This window comes from Lissotriton vulgaris, chromosome 4_1 (assembly GCF_964263255.1).
Source record: "Lissotriton vulgaris chromosome 4_1, aLisVul1.2, whole genome shotgun sequence".
NCBI classification, from domain to species: Eukaryota; Metazoa; Chordata; class Amphibia; order Caudata; family Salamandridae; genus Lissotriton; species Lissotriton vulgaris.
The window spans coordinates 2,007,714,645-2,007,735,392 of NC_141691.1; the positions used below are offsets into that span (position 1 = coordinate 2,007,714,645).

General features: G+C 45.1%; 1 protein-coding gene across 1 annotated transcript in view; it reads left to right on the forward strand.

Annotated features, from left to right (window-relative positions):
• RECQL4 (RecQ like helicase 4) overlaps positions 1-20,057 on the forward strand; it is a 249,361-nt gene extending 229,304 nt beyond the window's left edge. The window contains exons 24-26 of the mRNA XM_086966354.1: positions 2,905-3,085; positions 14,079-14,187; positions 18,150-20,057. Of these exons, the coding sequence (XP_086822480.1) occupies positions 2,905-3,085; positions 14,079-14,187; positions 18,150-18,271 (412 nt within the window). The 3' untranslated portion in view covers positions 18,272-20,057. The remainder of the gene's footprint in view (positions 1-2,904; positions 3,086-14,078; positions 14,188-18,149) is intronic.
• The last annotated feature ends 691 nt before the right edge of the window (positions 20,058-20,748 follow it).

The window sequence follows — 20,748 nt, forward strand, 5'->3', positions numbered from 1 at the left end:
CAGGAATTTAAGGCATACATATTATCACTGGTGTTGGCACTGCAAGGAGGGCGTGTCACTTGTCATGATGACGCCTAGATTGCCACTCCTTGATCTGCAGTTCTTGCTGCTCAGTATAACTCCAGAAGAGAACTGACATATTTTCACCTACAATCTTAATACGTAAGAGTATTTCTAGAAGGTGAGTAGTCTGTTGTAAGTTATCTTTGGGAATATTTGTCAAATAAAGTGTGAATGAGAGTACGTAATTTGTTCTCTCCCTTGAGTAATAGATTTTTGTACGGCTGCGCTATGAACAAATGCATATCTACATCAGACCATGCATCGTCAGTGATGTGATGGGCTGGCTCAAAAGTGAAGGGAATTGTCATTGTTCAGAATAGATTGCCTTCTTATTGGAACTAGTACAACTTTGTATATGATTTTAAAATCAATAATAATAAAAGGAACATTATAGAGAGATCTCTACTCCTAGACATGAACAGAGCAGTACACAGCAATTGCACATTCCTTGTTAAGCAGTACAGGAGCTAATATGTTGGGTCTGGCAATGAGAGGTCATGTCCTTTTTTAGGTCTCGCCCTGGAATTCGCATCCGAAGGATGCGTCCAGGTTGGAGACTTATAGTTATCTGACTCGGGGGAATGAGGACAAGAAAGTGTTACGAGCTTTTGAAGGCAGATTTGGGTGCGCGAACGCGCACGTTCCGTCCCGCGCCATTCACATGCGCGCGCATATACACAAACAGCAGACAACCAATAATAATAAAAGGAACATTATAGAGAGATCTCTACTCCTAGACATGAACAGGGCAGTACACAGCAATTGCACATTCCTTGTTAAGCAGTACAGGAGCTAATATGTTGGGTCTGACAATGAGAGGTCATGTCCTTTTTTAGGTCTCGCCCTGGAATTCGCATCCAAAGGATGCGTCCAGGTTGGAGACTTATAGTTATCTGACTCGGGGGAATGAGGACAAGAAAGTGTTACGAGCTTTTGAAGGCAGATTTCGGTGCGCGAACGCGCACGTTCCGTCCCGTGCCATGCACATGCGCGCGCATATACACAAACAGCAGACACTCGTTCACACACACACCCCCTCTCCCCCCCACAGTCACACACACAGACTCCAAGACACATACACACACGCACGCACGCTCACACACATACACAGCCCCCCACCGCCGCACGCGCACACACACATGCCCCCCACCCTCGCAGCTCAGGCGCGCATATACACAAACAGACACTCGCTCACACACACCCCCTCTCCCCCCAACAGTCACACACACAGTCTCCAAGACACATACACACACGCACGCACACACACATACACAGCCCCCCACTGCCGCACGCGCACACACACATGCCCCCGCCCTCGCAGATCATCAACAAGGCAAAGCCACACTCACCGGCTTCCTTGGTGCAGCGGCGGCGGCTCCTCTCATCGGCAGCTGCAGGGCCCGGCAGCAGGACTCTTCCTTCCTCCTTCGGCACCGGGGCGCAGGGTAGGCTCCTGCCTGCTCCGGTGCTCCACACAGCCGCGGTTCTTCCGTGGGAGGCGGGGTAGGCTCCCGCCCTCCTACTTCATGTTTCTGGTTGTCCCGCCCGGCCTGCCTGACTTCCTGGTCGCAGGCCGGCGGCGCGAGCTCTGGACGGACTGCAGCACGCGCTCTCGCGAAGATTTCCCTGCCCTCGCAGTTGTTGTAAGGTAAGAGAAAACTGCAATCCGAGTGCTCGGCCTTTCTTTTTAAGGCCTGCTAAACGAAGTGTCACGCCTTATAAGCTGTGAGGGTTTTCATTGTGACCTATGGAGCCACATTGTCCCTATACTTCGACTGATGTGTATCTAGAGCATTCATCCCTCATGAAGGTGTAAAAACTAAAAAAATGGCCAACATGCCTTAGTCGTCCAAGTCGTGTTTTTGTGCAGCTTACATTAGAAAGTGCTATTGTACTGTAACATTTGTGTAGCACTTACTAGCCTTCCGTGGAGTGCTAAAGCCCTTACTGGCACGGATGGTAAGCTACACCATGTGGGAATGTGGCTGGGAGGGTGCGTTCCTTGTTTTGAGCGTTTGTGGGAAGTAGTTGTAGGTTGTGCAGGATGAGTACCAAAGTGCAGTTATCGAGTTAAGGATCGTGTGCTTAACATTGTGATGGAATGGAATGTGAGAGTTAAAAGCGCACCTGTAGATGTGTGGTATGTACGCCGGCAGTTCTGGTTAGCTCTGCATTTCCCCATATGATATATATGTTAGGCAGAGGTCTAAAGAAGGGAAACCAGTTGCATTTTATGATAAATTAGATAATAGATTTACAGAGGAGTACATATTGCATTACAAATGCTATAGGCATCACATTTGCGAAAGCTATGACTATTGGCATTGTAAATGACAAAGCTATTAATTTCGCTATTTTCAAAAACAACACATAAATAAAAACTTTGCCATTTACAATACCAATAGCTCAAACTTTCCTAATGCGAGACCTATTGCATTGCAAATGCTTGTTTTAATAGAAAAGACTAAACCTGCAGAGTTGCTAGAATGGAATGGTCTTGATGAAACTGTAGTGTCCATTGGTGCACTGTGGAAATTTGATGTTACTGAAGCAAGATGGTTTGATTTGAATGTTTTTCATTTTGCTTTTGTTTAATTAGTATGCAGATATTGTGTGTGTCATTTAAAGGACGTGCCATGTCATAAAACCGGTCCTCTGAGAAGCATTACCCAATGTTTTTTTACATGGTTTCTTCGCTCTGCTAAGTTGTGTGTGGTCAGGCTTTACATAATCAGTTCTCTGTTACATTTTCCTTCAAACGTCCAGCCCACATCTACCTTATCCTTATTTTGGACCTGGTCATGCCAGTTTGTTGTAATCAAATGTTCCTTCCCTGCACAGTGTGGCTTTCAGGAGCAGTAGTCGGTGTGCAGATGAGGTGAATATAGAACGAAGCGAGAAGCTCAAGGCTAAGCTGAGGGAGTACTTTGAGAAGAAGTTGGTCACTGATGAGAATGGGATACGTGTACTCAGTGACAATGAAGATGAGGAAGAGGACGACAAGGATCTCCAGGATATTAAAGTGAGTACTATTTGCTGTTTGGGAAAAGAGCTAGTGGGAGAGTGATCAGAACTTCCAGATGTGATCTAGATCAACCAGGCTGCATAGTAAGTCCTGGAACAATAGTAGCATGTGTGAGTGGGCCTATAGGGAATTGAGAAGATATAGAAACACTAGTAGGTGGCATTTGGGATGATGAGTGTAGGAAGCTGGCACTTTACGTGATATATCAATAAGTTCATGAACCATGTAAAGAGTTCAGGAGTTCCCTTATGAGTGTACAGGGGCTTGTTGTGCAATTCCAATGTGCCCTATTAGGAGTTAGTGTGGTCAAGCAGCCTTAGGCTAATCCCAGAGGAGTGAAAGATATTCACAAAATACACAGAATGATTTATAAATGATAACACGACTCAAGAAGGAGATCCGCACCAATTCAACATCTATATGGCACTGCTCGCAGCCATCGCCAGGAATCAGGGACTCCGCATTGTCTCCTACGCCGACGACACCCAGCTGATCCTCTCCCTCACCAATGAACATGCAACCGCCAGAAACAACTTCTATGGGGGGATGAAGCCCGTTGCCACCTGGATGAAAGACAGTTGACTCAAACTCAACTTGGACAAGTCCGAAGTCTTTATCCAGGGACCCACCCCCCTCAGCTTGGGACGACTCCTGGTGGCCTGCTGCTGTGGGATCCACCCCCACGGACCACACACAAAACCGCGGCATCATACTGACCTCCTCACTCACAATGAACTGCCATATCAATGCAGTATCCTCATCTTGCTCCCACACGCTTTGCCTACTTCGTAAGACATTCAGATGAATCCCCACCGAATCTAAAAGACGGTCACCTATGCTCTCATCAAGCAGCCGACTCGATTGCAGCAGCACACTCGATGCCGGCGTTAACCAGAAACTCATCTGAAAACAACATAAAGTTCAGAATGCCACAGCCTGACTGGTTCTTGGCCTCCCCTGCTGCAGTCACATCACCAAACATCTCAGAGAACTCCACTGGCTCCAAGTCAACAAAAGAAAAAGCTTCTCACACAACCCTACAAAGCCCTCCGTGATGCAGGACCAGCATATCTGAACCACCACCTCTCATTCCATGTACCACCATCCCACCAGACACCTCCACTCCGCCCAACTGGCCCTGGCCACCGTCCCACGGATCCACAAGACCAGAACCAGAGGAATATACTTCTCCTACCTCAGCGCCACGACCTGGAACTCCCTGCCTCTCCCCCTGAGGCAATCCCCATCGCTGACCAAATTCAGGAAAGATCTCAAGACCTGGCTTTTCGACTGAAGCCCTGCACCCTGAAGGATCAGCAACCCCCTCACTTTCTCCCTCCCCCCAGCGTCTTGAGACCCACAAGGGTGAGTAGTTGCACTTTATAAACCCTTGATTGATTGATTAAAAATACCAAGTACTTTTATATATAATTTGGCATCAGAGAAAATCATTCAGGTGACTACGTTTTTAAATATAAATTCTTTTTACTTTAAAAAGTTCTGCCTTGTTATCTTCCAAAGGTGTCCGCTTCTTTGAAGCCCGCCGACCCAAGCAGGTTAATCAGCAGGTCAACCTGTGGGAGGGAGTGTTACTGTCTTCCTGGACAGGCTTTTGTTCTGGGTCTCCTGGGAGAAAAGACTCCCACCCTAGGAGGTCAGAATAGCGTCTCGGTGGCAGGCTGGAAGAAACCAATCCACAAGCACACCAGAGGCTGGTATGTTTTCAGGGGGCACCTCTAAGGTGCCCTCTGGGTGCATGTATTGGTAATTCCTTAACTGGCATCAATGTGGGTTCACCAATACAAGATGTTTATACCAAACATCCCTATTTTCAGTGAAGCCATCAAAGCTGGGGAACTCTGTTTCACCTGTGTCCAGCACATATTTTAAAATGTTTTCCCTGCTCACTTGTACTGGCAGTAATAGGACTGACCAGCGCAGGGGCATATCTGCTCATGCAGGTATGCCCTTACATGTAATATTCAGCACCCTGCCTTAGGGCTGTAAGGCCTGCTGTAGCGGTGACTTACATACAATTACATGCAGTGGTAGGGGACATGGCACACAGGGATGTGTGACATGTCGTTTTTTAGGTCTCGCCTGGACATCGCATCCGAAGGATGCGTCCAGGCTGGAGACTTAAAGCTGTCTGACACGGGGGAATGAGGGACAAGAAACTGTGACGAGCTTATCCTGGCTGGATTGAGCTGCGTGCACGCGCGTCAACATTCACGCATGCGCACATCACAGCCACACGCATACACAGCACTCACGCATGCGCACATACACACGCATACACAGGCACACCCCCGTCACCTACACGCATACACAGAGACCCCTCCACACACACCAGCCCCTCTCCTCTCGGCTCCACACACACGCACACGCATTTACACTTACACAGACACGCAGGCACCCAGACAGGCAACCCCCCCCCCCCGTCACACACACGCATACACACAGACTCCAGGACACATACACATACACACACACATGCACGCTCACACACATACACAGTCCGCCGCCGCGCGCGCGCGCGCACAGATGCCCCCCCCCCCAACAAGGCGACGCCCCACTCACCGGCATCCTCAGTGCAGCGGCTCCCACCGGCAGCAAGACTCTTCTTCCCTTCTTCGGCACCGGGGCGCAGGGTAGGCTCCTGCCTGCTCCGGTGCGCCAAACAATCGCGGCTCTTCCGTGGGAGGCGGGGTAGGCTCCCGCCCTCCTACTTCCGGTTGTCCCGCCCGGCCTGCCTGACTTCCTGGTCGCAGGCCGGCGCAAAACGACGCTGCATAAAAAATGCTTAGAACAGTGGTTCCCAAACTGTGCGCCGCGGCGCCCCGGTGCGCCGTCATGAGCAGCCAGGGGCGCCGCGCTCACGTTGGGAAAATTGACCTTATTGCAGCTGCAGCGCAAAAAAACTTGCTGCCTGCATAATCCGGGAAAATTATTTGGCCCAAGAGCGCACGTACGTACGAGTCGTGCTTTCACAGGCGTAGTAGTCGCCATTACTGGCATATGCAGCTCGCCTCTGACCGTTTGAGGCACGTTATTGCTGCCCACCGTGGGATCCTCTTCGCAAGTAAGGTAAGGAACTGGCATGGGAGGGATTCCTGTTCAGTAGAACAGGAGAACAGGAGTACGGCAGTGATACACAAGCCAAGAAGCCAGACTGTAAAAAAGCGGGCTCCACGGAGCTTGTTAAAGCAGCCAGAGAGAAGGCTTTGCCTTGTCTTTTTATGTCTGATTTCTTTAACGAGCTCCGTGGACCCACCTTCTTACACTAAAACTAACGCAGGTGATACAGGTGTTAAACGGAGGTTGGGCAGAAGATCGGCATGGCATTTGATTATCATCAATTATTAATTAAATGACATGCCGATCTTCTGCCCAACCTCCGTTTTGCACCTGTATCACCTGCATTATTTTTAGTGTAAAAAGGTGGGCTCCACGGAGCTCGTTAAAGACTCGGAATGCGGGCATGATGTTCCCCCCAGATCCAAACAGCGTACAGATGCACATTTGGCTCCCCTCGGAAATGACATGGTTGAAGTAGTTTTGGCTGTCATGGTTGAGCAGCACATATTGGGAACATATTACTACGTGACAAACAGCACATTCAGGCCTAAAATTGGTATTTCCTTAGTATTCCCCCTCAGCGAAAAAGTTGCAAACCTTTGGTAATGTTTGGTGTAATGGATACGGTTTTCTTTCTGCAGACTCTTTTTGCGTTTCCTGACAGTCCTCAATTTAGGCTACTCTGCAAGATAATTTTAGGAACTAAAATAATGAGATGTTGTGCAGAGTGCGTGCAGAAACAGTGAGTGCAGAGTGAGTGCAGAGTGACAGTGAGTGCAGAGTGACAGTGAGTGCAGAGTGACAGTGAGTGCAGAGTGACAGTGAGTGCAGAGTGACAGTGAGTGCAGAGTGACAGTGAGTGCAGAGTGCGTGCAGAGTGACAGTGAGTGCAGAGTGACAGTGAGTGCAGAGTGACAGTGAGTGCGGAGTGACAGTGAGTGCGGAGTGCGTGCAGAAACAGTGAGTGCAGAGTGAGTGCAGAGTGACAGTGAGTGCAGAGTGACAGTGAGTGCAGAGTGACAGTGAGTGCAGAGTGACAGTGAGTGCAGAGTGACAGTGAGTGCAGAGTGCGTGCAGAGTGACAGTGAGTGCAGAGTGACAGTGAGTGCAGAGTGACAGTGAGTGCAGAGTGACAGTGAGTGCAGAGTGACAGTGAGTGCAGAGTGCGTGCAGAAACAGTGAGTGCAGAGTGAGTGCAGAGTGACAGTGAGTGCAGAGTGACAGTGAGTGCAGAGTGACAGTGAGTGCAGAGTGACAGTGAGTGCAGAGTGACAGTGAGTGCAGAGTGACAGTGAGTGCAGAGTGCGTGCAGAGTGACAGTGAGTGCAGAGTGACAGTGAGTGCAGAGTGCGTGCAGAGTGACAGTGAGTGCAGAGTGACAGTGAGTGCAGAGTGACAGTGAGTGCAGAGTGACCGTGAGTGCAGAGTGACAGTGAGTGCAGAGTGACAGTGAGTGCAGAGTGACAGTGAGTGCAGAGTGACAGTGAGTGCAGAGTGACAGTGAGTGCGGAGTGACAGTGAGTGCAGAGTGCGTGCAGAAACAGTGAGTGCAGAGTGAGTGCAGAGTGACAGTGAGTGCAGAGTGACAGTGAGTGCAGAGTGACAGTGAGTGCAGAGTGACAGTGAGTGCAGAGTGCGTGCAGAGTGACAGTGAGTGCAGAGTGACAGTGAGTGCAGAGTGACAGTGAGTGCGGAGTGACAGTGAGTGCAGAGTGCGTGCAGAAACAGTGAGTGCAGAGTGAGTGCAGAGTGACAGTGAGTGCAGAGTGACAGTGAGTGCAGAGTGACAGTGAGTGCAGAGTGACAGTGAGTGCAGAGTGAGTGCAGAGTGACAGTGAGTGCAGAGTGACAGTGAGTGCAGAGTGACAGTGAGTGCAGAGTGACAGTGAGTGCAGAGTGACAGTGAGTGCAGAGTGACAGTGAGTGCAGAGTGACAGTGAGTGCAGAGTGAGTGCAGTGACAGTGAGTGCAGAGTGACAGTGAGTGCAGAGTGAGTGCAGTGACAGTGAGTGCAGAGTGACAGTGAGTGCAGAGTGACAGTGAGTGCAGAGTGACAGTGAGTGCAGAGTGACAGTGAGTGCAGAGTGACAGTGAGTACAGTCACTCAGCACCACCACATTATCAGTCAGAACCACCACAGCATCACTCAGAACCACCACAGCACCACTCAGCACCACCACAACATCACTCAGCACCACCACAGCACCACCATAGCACCACTCAGCACCACCACTGCATCACTCAGCATCACCACTGCATCACTCAGCATCACCACAGCCCCATTCAGCACCACCACAGCATCACTCAGCACCACCACAGCACAAATATGTTCTCTCAATGTTTCAAGCTTTATTACAAATGTCACAAAAAGATGTTAATATTTCACTTCTGTTCTTGGATTTTGTTACAATAAAATACACTGAACATAATCTTCACAAAAGTTATTTACAAAAGTTTAAGCTATTGCCATTATAAATTACAATCACTTTTATTAAGTATTAAAAAACATTAAAAGCCATTGTTATTTGTAATATCAATACATCTAAGTCACGTAAATACAAATGTTGCATTACAAATGCTATAGGTGTCACATTTGCGAAAGTTAAAACTATTGGCATTGTAAATGACAAAGCTATTAATTTAGCTATTTTCAAAACCAACACATAAATGAACATTTGGTGAATTTCCATTAAAATATTTGACTTTTTTACTAAGATATTATTATACTGTTTTATGCAAACAAAATTTAGATACTGCATAAATAACTTTAATAAAACATATTTTATATGAAGCTTTTTATGTAAAAAAAAAACTATAGCATAAAGCAAAAAACAATTGCCATTTACAATGCTAATAGCTCAAACTTAAATAATGCGAGACCTATTGCATTGCAAATGCTTGTTCACTTTTGTCAGCACTGAGACACGCAGTCTGCAATGGCAGTCTTGCATGTGCTTGGTGAGGGGTCCCTTATGGTGGCACTATTTGTGCTGCAGCCCTTACGGCACTCTTTAGTTCCTCAGGCCCTAGGTACCAGGGTACCATTTACTAGGGACTTATAGAGGGTACTAAGGTTTTAGAAATTAGGGGAACAATTGTACACCTTTGGGAAAGAGTTCTGGCACAGGGGACCAGATTAGCAGGAACCCAATGCACTTTCAGTCAAAATCACATAATTTAACAGGCAAAAAGTGGGGGTGACCATGTCACATAGGGGCACTTTCCTACAATGAGGTTTTGTGGTTGGTGTATGTGTGTCTGTTAGTGTGTTTGTTTTAGTGTTGTTGCTTTCTGTCCTGGGCTAATCAGGGCTTACCGGCCAGGATTGGTGGGCACAGTAGTTTATCATTGCTGTCACAGGTCCTCAGATACTGTTGTTCTCCAGTTGGATAGCCAAGTTACTACAATTATACACATGCCTCTTCATGGTAAGTGAGGGCATATAATCTGAGTCTAAACCTATATTTCACTTGTAGTTACGCATCAAACTCAATCTAGTTAGAGCTATATGTTTGAAAACAAGGAGGTTATTTACATGAAGGAAAATAGACCTATTTTGCACATGGCATTAAAGGTTTAAAAATATGTAGATATTGATCCAACGGAAAGGAGCTCTGAGTGTCGCATAACATGGCTTAGTCCAAGTGCAGGTGGTTCATTGTGTGAAACATGGAAGACTAGCCATGGAGGATGTAAAACAACCCTGATCTTTTCCCACAATCGCTACTCTACATATGTACTGATTGATTACCGGTCTGCTTGACCTTAATGAGGATGACATGCAACTGAGTTACGGTAACAAAACCACCAATCCCAAGGCAAGGAACCCTAACGAGATCTCCAGTTCAGACATTTACCCTCCAACAATACCTTAACCAATACTTTTGATGGAACTTTTGACGATGCCTCCTGGGCGGAAAACTGAACTGGTCTTTATTTTCCACGGTGCTCAAGCAACCTTGGCCGATGCTCGGTGGAGCTGTCCCTTGCAGCTAAAGAGGAGTTTGGCTCTGGTTCACCCCTTGGCCAGCACCTACCCAGCCGGACATCGGAGATTGTTTTCCTCGCCTCCCCGTTGTGTTTACTATTTGAATTCCTTACCCCGGTTCGCCTTCTCCCCTCTACCTTTCCACTCCTCATAAGACGTGCGTATACGTTAATAAGTAACTGATGTAACTATGTGAAAATGTTTGGTGCAAGGTCCTATCTCATGTAAAGCGCTCTGATACCTTCGGGTCAAGCCAGCGCTATATAAAACTTTTCTAACAAATAAATAAATGAATAAATAAAGTAATGGGGGTCTGCAAATTGTGCTTTTGTTTAAACGATTCGGACTAAACCCTTCATGATTTTGACTGTTATCCTCTTAACCTTGTTTGATTCGGTGTTTCCAAATTCCTACCAATAGTGCAGAGGTATACTGTCATAATTTTTATCTCTTTAGAATTGGCACTCCTTTTCTTGGTTTGACATAAAATGGTTCTATTTACTGCCTTACAACGACGTCACTGAAGGTCTTAGCTTCCTTCCTTGTGAATGCTAATGTGATACGATTGGAATTTGCTACTTTATTTATAACTTTACTTCAAAAGAATGTATTATACCATATGCTTACAGCATGCAGAAGTACTATGATATCCTTGGGTAGCTTCCTGGATATTTTCTAGGAAAGCCCTGGCCACAGCTACAAATCCAGGCAAAGATTCAACTATGACTCACAATTGTTCTTTTTATTTTGGAATCTATTTAATGTACTCTTCAGCCACACAGAGAATGAATCCGTAGATGTCCTCCTACATCATGTGAAAATCTGGTTGATATCCTCTTTGGAGCGCAACTTCTTGTTTTCCTCCGCAACATTACAAAACATTAACATTCCCGTTGGTGTTTCTATGCCAAAGCCTACTGATGCTCATACGTAGCATCTTGACTTCGAGTGGGGCATTGACAGTGATGCTGCTTTGGCTGGTCTCGAGGCTTACATCTATTTGGGTTGGTATTTTTCTTGAAAGATTATTGAGCTCACAAAGAGATTGCCTTCATGCCATCTTTATTATATTATTTTTTACAAGATGTTTCATAGCATGTCTGAGACCTATTTGTTGGACCAGAGAGGCGACTCATCTTAGTCGGTTGATCTTTTACCAAAGAGTTGAGGAGGATCACAGTGGACATTAAATATTTCACCCTCTTTGAGTTAAGATCCTCTGTCCACTCTCTCAACTTGAGGGACTTTGGCTTGGACCATTGGCAAGCTTTCTAGTCCTCTGGTTTTTGGTCCGGTAGCAAGAGGTGTACACACTTATCAAGCATATCCCAGCCTTCCATTTAGAGGCAATAAGCAATTGAAATAGTCTGTTCTATTTCAAAGACCCCAAAGTCTAAGTTTAAAATAAGACCAATCAAGAACAAATAGGTACAGCCTTGTCACAGTGATATGAAACAGTCCGCTTCTAGACCCCAATATGATGGCGTTCAGAAAAATATGAAGCTGTTATTTGGTGGGCCCATTTAACAATGATCTGGACTTGCGAATGAAATCGTAGAACTTAATACAGGTACTTCCTCTTCCACAGGCTAAGTTGGCATTTTAAAAATATGATTCTGTATATTATAGCAGAACGATGCAACCATCTTAATGCATGGGAGATACAAAGTGGAAGGTAATCAGTTACTTAGGGCCCCATCACAATGGTGGGCGGATTTTGTCGGGACTGACCGCCAGAGGTGCAGCGGTCTCACCAGGCCCATTAGGATTCGACCGCCACCCTGGCGGTCGCATCCCGCATATTTTACATTGTGGCGGGCGGTGCTGTAAGCAGCACCCGCCGCAATGTAAAATATGCATGTTGTGCATTGCCACCTTTTGTATGCCAATGAAGGGGGGACCATAGGTACCTCCCAAGTGGAACCCCCCAACCCTCTTGCCCCCCCTGCATTTTCCGCCGGCCTTTCCATGGCATCTCCGCCATGGAAAGGCCTTTTCAATGGCACATGATAATATGGATGGCGGTGCGTGCAAGGCACCACCACCATATTATCTACCTTTTCCGCCCGGCTGGCAATCCGACTGGCGGAAAAGGGGCAGACGGACCGTTTGTCGCGGTGCCCCTTGCCATACTAATATGGCGCGGGGTGTCACAGGGACATTTGGCGGACAAATCGCCACCGCCGATCCGCCCGGGATCATAATAGGTCCCTTCGTTTTCAAGCCGGCAATGCAAGATCCCTAAAAGATTGATTTATGGAAGCATTTGAAGCACGTTTAGTATCTTTTTTTTTTTTTCTTCAACACACTGAGATTTTTCTATTTAATTTTAAGTGAGTGCGTTTCAAAGGTTTGTGACCAGTTTAAATCCTCCATTGTCCCAACACCCCCTTCCAGCCTACTGTGGTTTATTACCTTTCTGCTTGGGCATTGGTTTAGCTGTAAATACTCGACAAATACTTGGCTAGCTATTAATACTTGGAGAACGCTCTAAAGAAATGAGAAGCGGATTGGAAAAGTCTAGGAAATGTTTTCAGATAGATGATCATGAGATTGGAAATGGTGTTTGGTTGGTTGCAGCAAACCTCTGACATCACAAGCACTGCTGCCAATGCTGAGGAGTTGAGGTAGGGATTTCAGCGACTGAACTTCTGCAATGCTGCCCATAAACCAGTCCAGCATGGCAAATGTCAGAGATAGGGGTGGAAGTATAATTAAGCACAGAGAGAATTTCAAAGGAAATGGGCACAATTGACAATATTCAGATCTGTTGGGAATTTAGGGAGCAACACATTTCATAAAGCATATGAGGGTTCAAGAGTGCTTCTGGAATTTCCTTGCATTGCCAAATAATGATCTGTATTCACTTCTGGAAATAACTTCAGCAGCAGATGGCACATCAGGAGAACTATACTGTGATCTTACGGTAAAGGCAGCTGCATCGTAAAGACGTCTTTAGTTGGTGATAAATATTTTTAAGACCACTATTGTAGTGTTCCATTTGTGCTGGTGGTTGCAAGCAGTGGGCAGGAGTAATCACTTTTGAGGGCCAGGTCTTCCTTTTCATCTTCAGACTGTGACTTAGATCAACAGAGAGAAAGGAGGAGGAAAAGGTAGGCGAGGCTGAAAAATAGTGACAAAGGAATAAAGCAGGGATTAAAAAGAGTCTGCAAGAGTGTAATAAAGAAAAAGAAGGCTGTGGTGGATGTAGAACCAATACTGGGCACCCTTGTAGTTGGTATCTCCGGCATTTGGCAGTGGAAGGCCTTAAGAAAAAACATGAGCCTGTGCACCTATTATTTTTCTTTCCTTTCTTTTTTCCTTTTTATAATATAAGCATTGCTCCATTTTTGGATTGCCTCATATCATAGGCCTCTGTTTACATGGTACACTCAAGCAGATGCGGGCTCACTCTTTGCGTGAGGGAGCTGTGTGTGTCCATTGTAATTAAAGCAAACTACAGTAGGAGAGAGTCCTAAATGTATCTGCAGACAAATCTGCTTCTGATATATTCATACGGGATAGTACTGATGTCTTAGAGAGAATAATTTGCACTCTACTTCTTGGCCATCATTGCAGTATTTTTTGTCAGGCTGGGTGGCGTCTCCTTAATGGATGTATTTATATGCGACACACAGCACTTCAGGATAACATTCAGCCTTTGTTTGAAGCAAATGTAACTCACACTAAATGTAATACACAAGAACTGTGCACAAGAAATTAGCATGGCTGGGGATCTGCAGGCTGAGTGAGTTAACACAAAGTTTGCTGTTTTTGACAAAAGTATAATACACGCTACTTGTATCGTGTGACTGATGCTTTATTGAACCCTCTTGACTAGGGCATAAACACCGAATACACTTTTTCTTGAGTATGAATGTATTTTATTGTGTCACTCTAATGCCTCTCTGCCTGTCTTCACAGCTGCGGGACTGGGAGAACCTAATCAGTGCTGATGTCCGGCAGTTTCTGTCCATCCGCAGTGAGGAGAAGTTTTCAGGCCGCGCCGTCGCTCGGATATTCCATGGCATCGGTAAGTGTTGTCTTCTATTAGCCGACAGCCTTGGTTACTTATCACTTGAGGTTCAGATTGGTTTGGGTGGCATGCAGTCCCCCCTCTCATCACTACAGCATCAGATTTATCCCACAGCCGAAACTAGCATTGACATGCCTCGCAGTTTGGCATGGAAAACCTTAGAGATGACTGCAGCCACTAGGTGCCAGGAGTTTTTGAAATCTTGTCCCACTCCATCCTACCCAAAATAAGACGTATGCCGCCAACTTTTCATATCCAAAGCACACAGCAAGCAGATGAGCAGTATCAGCACAACTATATAACTACACAATGGTTTTAAAAGCTATATTTGAAGAGCGGAAAACTTGTAAAGCAATGAACATATATGATCTTAAGACCCCCATAAACAGAATTTCTAATTTCTAATCAAGCAATACAAAAAACATCTATTTGAGGCCAAAGTACCTTCTTCAAACTAAAGATCAATTCAGCAACAAATGCCCGAGGAATCTTTTTGACCTGTTCATGCAGTCCACCAAGCCTTCTGTCACTCTTGATATTTCTAAAACTAAAGAAAACTGTTGGAGATTCTAGCGATTCTTTGACAACAAAATAAAAAAAAGATTGAGCTTTTCTCTCGTCTCTGCAACAACCAACATACGACAAAAGGCCTTAATGAGTAAAATATCAGGGGAGTGGAGAACTTGCTAAGAGTTCATTCAAATTGACTTGTTGTACACACTCTCTGGCCTTAGAACATTCTCGTTATGCTGACCCTATGCAGCAAATTATGTCAAAAACTTAAAGTTGCTGATCCCACTCTATTGACTTATGCATGCAAAATTTCTCTGAATAAAAGAGTAGTCCTTTCCTGCCTGATATTTGGAGAGGTTACCTCCTTCTCAAAAGAACCTGATGGGTATCCTGAAGACTTTAACAAAATGTTTGTCCTGCATTTAATCTACCCCTCGTGGCAAAAACTAATGAAAATTGAATCTTCATTGGAAAAATACAACTTGCTTAATGATTCTCATTCGGACTTCAGGCCTGACTGCAGCACAGAGATGGCAAAGGTGCACATCTTGGACAGAGGCAAATTGTGTTTTCTTATTTCTTTGGACCTGTCAGCAGAGTGTGCTACAATCAACTATGCCACTCTTCTAAAAACCTTAAAAGAGAAGAGGAGACCTGGGGCACAGCTCTGAGATAGGTTGAATGTTATCTTTGCAATATTTATTAGCAAGTAAGACTATTGAGTGCTCTTTTCAGCACCTCGCCTCTTTAGCATGTAGTCCTGCATAATTCTCACACTCGTTAACTTCTCGATATGAACCCCTTAGCTCCTTCTGAGACAATCCGACATCCACTTCCATTTATACAACGATAACATATAGCTATATCTGAACGTTTCTTCCCTGGAGCACATACATTAACTTGTGAAGACCCTAGTGGACCTTTCAGTCCTGGATGACACTGTATCTGAAACTAAACTTCCTGAAAACAGAGTTCCCCCCCCCATATTCCGCTTGCAGCGCCACGTCATTGCAAGCCTGCATTGATGCAACACACATACTCGTCTGCAAGCCATCCACTGTTGAAAGGGCCGATTATGATATTTGGTTTTCCTGTTTTTTTTTTCCCCCAAGATAATTTTATCAGATGTCTCCCAGAACTCGCTCTGAATTTACCTCTGAGGTCCTCAACTAGACCCAGTATAGCAAGATTAAAGTGAGGGCCAAGTAGCAAACAGAACAAGAGGTTCCCCCACCTCTGTTGGAATTTCAAAGGTGGCCTCTCCATGCCTCAAAACCCCCCTTCGGAAGATCTAACCATGAGGGATTCTTGGGAGTCTGGGTACATGTAGCCGACAAAGGGTGGCAGAGAAAAATGGTCATGGGAGGGTGCACCATGAAATTATGGTAAATTGGTAAGCCGGGAAAGGCCTTGAGTAGCTATGAATGTGAGGGAAAGTAATATGTAGTAGGCTCTTTTGCCTAGGTGAGCATCAGGGAAGCTTGTACGTAATTCCTCTGACAGTATTTAGTACTTTGTCACATCGCTATATTGGGAACATCTCTAAGGAACCTATTTCAATAATCAAGCTTCCTTAGCACTGGAGTATTCATCAGGGATTGTTTCTCGGAGAAGGAGAGATGATGGAGGAGAGTCTCATGCCTCTACCAATTTTACTCCTACAGTTTTGGTAGAAGGGGAGGGACACATTGGATCTGGGGAGGGAAGGGTGAAAGAGTTTTGCAGAAGTTGAGCTTTAGAGAGCCGAAGACCGTCCACTGTCTCTAGATCCGGACGCAGTCAGGTGTTGGTGAATGTGTGACAACAAGGGAAAGGAAATGAAAATGTGTAAATAATCTGTGTCATAGAAGCAAGACAAACCTTAGAATGAAATGACGTCCCCAAGGATAGTAGTGTAAATATGGAATGGAGAGTGCAGGGCTGAACCTTGAGGTTCACCCATCAGTAAGGTATCAGCGGTGAGAGGGAAGAACGTCAGGAGACTGAAAATGAGCGGTTGCAGAAGTAAGAAAAAAATATCGTAGAATCTTACCTGATATGCCCAAGGAGTGAAGGACTGTACTGTTGACCGGCTCGAAAACTGCAGAAAGATCATGATTGATAAGCATTGAGGTAAATTGATCAGTAGGAACCAAAGTTATTGAGTTTCAATTAATCGGGAGGGCTGTGTCAATGGACTAAAGATGGTGAAAACCAAATTGTAGCAGGTTAGGTATGCCGGAGAACAAAAGGCGTACAGGTGAGTCAATTGCGTATTAGCTGTTCGAGAGCTGTATAGAAAGCAGATAGTGGGGCACCGGGCGTTATGTGGATGGGGAGGTGGGATATCCAGCAGCTTGTTACAGGAGAGGGAGTGGACTTGCAGATTTAAACATTATGTGTAAAAGAAACCAGCAAGATCGGATTGGTTGTAGAAGGTGGAGAGATAGGACAGAAGGCAGGATGAGAGGGCTAGTGATTTCCTCATAGGAGGGTGTAAGCGAGTCGGATGGAGCACACAATGGCTTGGTTGATTTGAGAATATACTTCAGTTCCGTGGCTAGATAGGGGCAAAGTAGTCAAGTTTTTTAAGAGGAAAGATATGTGTTGAAGTCACTAACAGTAAGGTTGGAAAGAGGTAATAGGACAAGGAGGGAGTTCAAAGTATGCAGTGGTATCAAAGGTCAGTTTTTGAGAATACAAGAGGTGGAAATAGTCCGATCTGGATGAATGGAAGGAGGCAGTATGACCTCAATGATACACCTTTAGGTATTAAGGTTTTCCGGGATGCGTGATCTGTTCATCTGTGCAGTTGATGGCACATTTTCATTTCAAGGCTGAGGGTGAGAAGTCCTGGGTCTCAAGGTTAATTTGTTGTGGAGCGGAGAGCTGCTGGAGGACACTGCTGTTTTTTTAGGAGTGTATTAGCTCAGTTGGGTTTGGTGGTCATGTCCTCTACTGCTGAAAACATCAGCACAATTGGGAAACAACCCGGAGACTTAAAGGGCCATCCAGTGAAGAGAAGTCCTACATCACTAACTACCACCAACAATCGGCATTCTAGAATGTTGCTTTGTTTGATGACCTCTGCTTCAATTGAGACTGAACCGCCCCTTTAAGAAGACAAAACACACTACAAAGGCTTCAATCGCTTCCCTCAATGGATCAGCTGATATTAACCGGCTTCCACCATGTAGATGTAAAGTGAACAGAAGGCGTATCCTATTGATATTGTAACATGCATATTGAGGAGATAAATGTACTCATGGGTATTTTAAATAAAATGTTGATTTTTTCCATCTTGGTTTTGTAAGCCTTAATAGATATTAGCTTGCATTACTCACTGCACCATCTCCTTGTTGCTGTACTTCAGTTTCTTTGCTGTCAGAAAAGATGTTCTTGAGTTGTCTTGTTTTGCAGTATCCATTATATTTTTTTATTAACTCAGCCTCTCTTTCGTTTAACAGGAAGTCCCTGCTATCCTCCTCAGGTGTATGGGCGGGACCGCAGATATTGGCGAAAGTATATCCATTTTGATTTTAACGAGCTCATACGTCTGGCAACTGAGGAGATTATTCGCTGGAAGTGAGCTGCTACTTTGCAGGTAGCTGTGTCTGCTAGAAAGGGTACATTTTTCGAGGGAGTGTCCTAACATCATACGCAGCCATCGACAAACTTCGAACGTATCCATTGAAGAACTGCTCTAACATCATACGTATCTGCTGAAGATCTTCTCTAACGCCATGCACATCCATTGAAGAGCTGAACTAATATAATACACACCTGTCGAAGAAATGCCCAAACATTGTGCACATCTATTGACAAACTGCACTAACATAATACGCAATCATTGAAGAACTGCTCTAACATTATACGCATCCTTTGAAGATCTTTCCTAGCAGCATGCACATCCGTTGAAGAGCTGCAATACCCTCATGCGCATCTGTTGAAGAACTGTTCAAATATTATACACATCGATTGACCAACTGCACTAACGTAATACGCATTGGTTGAAGAACAGTACTATCATACATATGGAAGAACTACAGTATGATGTTGGGATCCATCGGCAAACTACCCTAATGTCATACACATCCATCAAAGAACTGCCCATATGCTATAAATGGCAGAGGCTGGAGAGATCAAGGGTGCTAAATATCCATTGAAGAACTTCACCAATGTCATAAGCGTCGGTGGAAGAACTGCCCCAACTTGTATGCATCCATTGAGGAACAGCCCGAACATCATACGCATCTGCTGGAGATCTTCTCTAACGCCATGTACATCCATTGAAGAGCTGCACCAGCCACATATGCATGTGTCGAAGAACTGTACAAACTTCAAACGTCATAAGCATCTGTTGAAGAACAGCACTAACATCATACTTATCCGAAAAGCTGCACTAATGTCATACACATCTTTCGAAGAACTGAACTAACGTTATCTTCATCTGTTGCAGATTGCTTTTAAGTCATACGCATCCTTGAAGTAATTGCCCAAAAGATGTCAGTGGCGGAGGCTGGAGATAAGGGTGTTTGTAAATAATAATAGTTTATTTAGTAAGCACGTTTCTAAAGCAGGTGGGACTAGAGAAGTGAAATGGATTATACAACGCAAGAGTTGCATAGCAGATACGGAACTAGTTCTTCAAGGCGAGTGAACCCAAAATAACATAGTGGAAGTTGCAGGGCACACCATTATGAATTCAAAGTACCAACTTTGCACTTAGGTGACACATCAATGGATTTCTGGAAATCACTGCTCCACGAGCCATAAAAAGGGGGATATGAGCACAGGCCTACATTAAATTTTCTAATGTTTATTGTAAGTCCATATAAATAACAGTCGATGTCTCTCTTCTCTTAATGACATCACTCATTCCGAACTCCGGAATCAGTCATTCCTGTAGTGTCTTGTTGTGCTCCCCATGGTGAGTCGATATTAAATAATATAGCAGGTTTATTTTTCACGTCTCAGAGGCCTGCATAGAGTATGACCAGTGCCTGTTGTTTTTACATGTTTATCTTTTAATTTCTGACCTTTCTACCTGTGGTATTTATAAAGTGTATTATGTTTATATTTGTTATTTTATTTTACCACTTTTCTCTATTTTATATGGTGAATTTAGCAAAGGGGCCAACTCCCAGACACCACCCTCCAAAGGTCAACAACTTTCGGACGCCTCTTTGTTAGCCGAACTCCGGTTAATGCCATTCAGCACATCAATATGACTTCATTATTGAGACTGGACCGTAGTCCTCCCTGTGTCATACTTCTACTTGAGGCCTTGCTCTACCTCACAGAATGGATCTTTCAACATGTGCTGTCATTTTATATTTTGAAATCATATTTTTCTAATAAAACAATTGTTTTGAGGTCTTGTGTGTTGCATGGACTTTATAAAGGCGTCTGCTTGTCAGGTTCGTTTTGTGCGGCTGGCGAACAGCACCTGAGCCTGGGCAGGTAACTGAGATCTGCAAAAACCACAGTTGATGGACAGAATGCAGAACAATGTCATACATTCACCCCGGTACAGAGATCTGGGCCTAAATCCATCGTTTTTTTGCACTCCACACCAACCCAGTTCAGACATGGCCATATTCAAATCAGTCTGACCCTGTGCCTCATGGGAACAGTCCAGCCCGAACTGCTAAGACGGCTGGAATGCCAGAAACCGGTCCTCGGAAGCTTGTTTCCATTTGTTTTGCATTTGTCACTCCGAGTGGGATGGGTATGCTCAGACGTGAGTCCCATGCTCTCCACACCACTGGATTCAAGCAGCCGGGCTGAAGACTGCTGGAATGCCAGAAACCGGTCCTCGGAAGCTTGTTTCCCGTCCAGGGAAGGTGATTGGTTGTAAGTCAACCTTATAGACCAGCTATCCTAGTAGCGTGGACAAAAGCAGTCTTTAGGCTAAACTCTGAATGGCATGTGAAGCCAGCTGTTTTACCACATATAACCCCTTGAATACCAAGTGAAAGGACACCACACAGGTTGTTATGAAAATAAACAGATGTTTAAGTTGCACGATTTACAATGGTGCCCTAGGGGCACGACAAACCATAA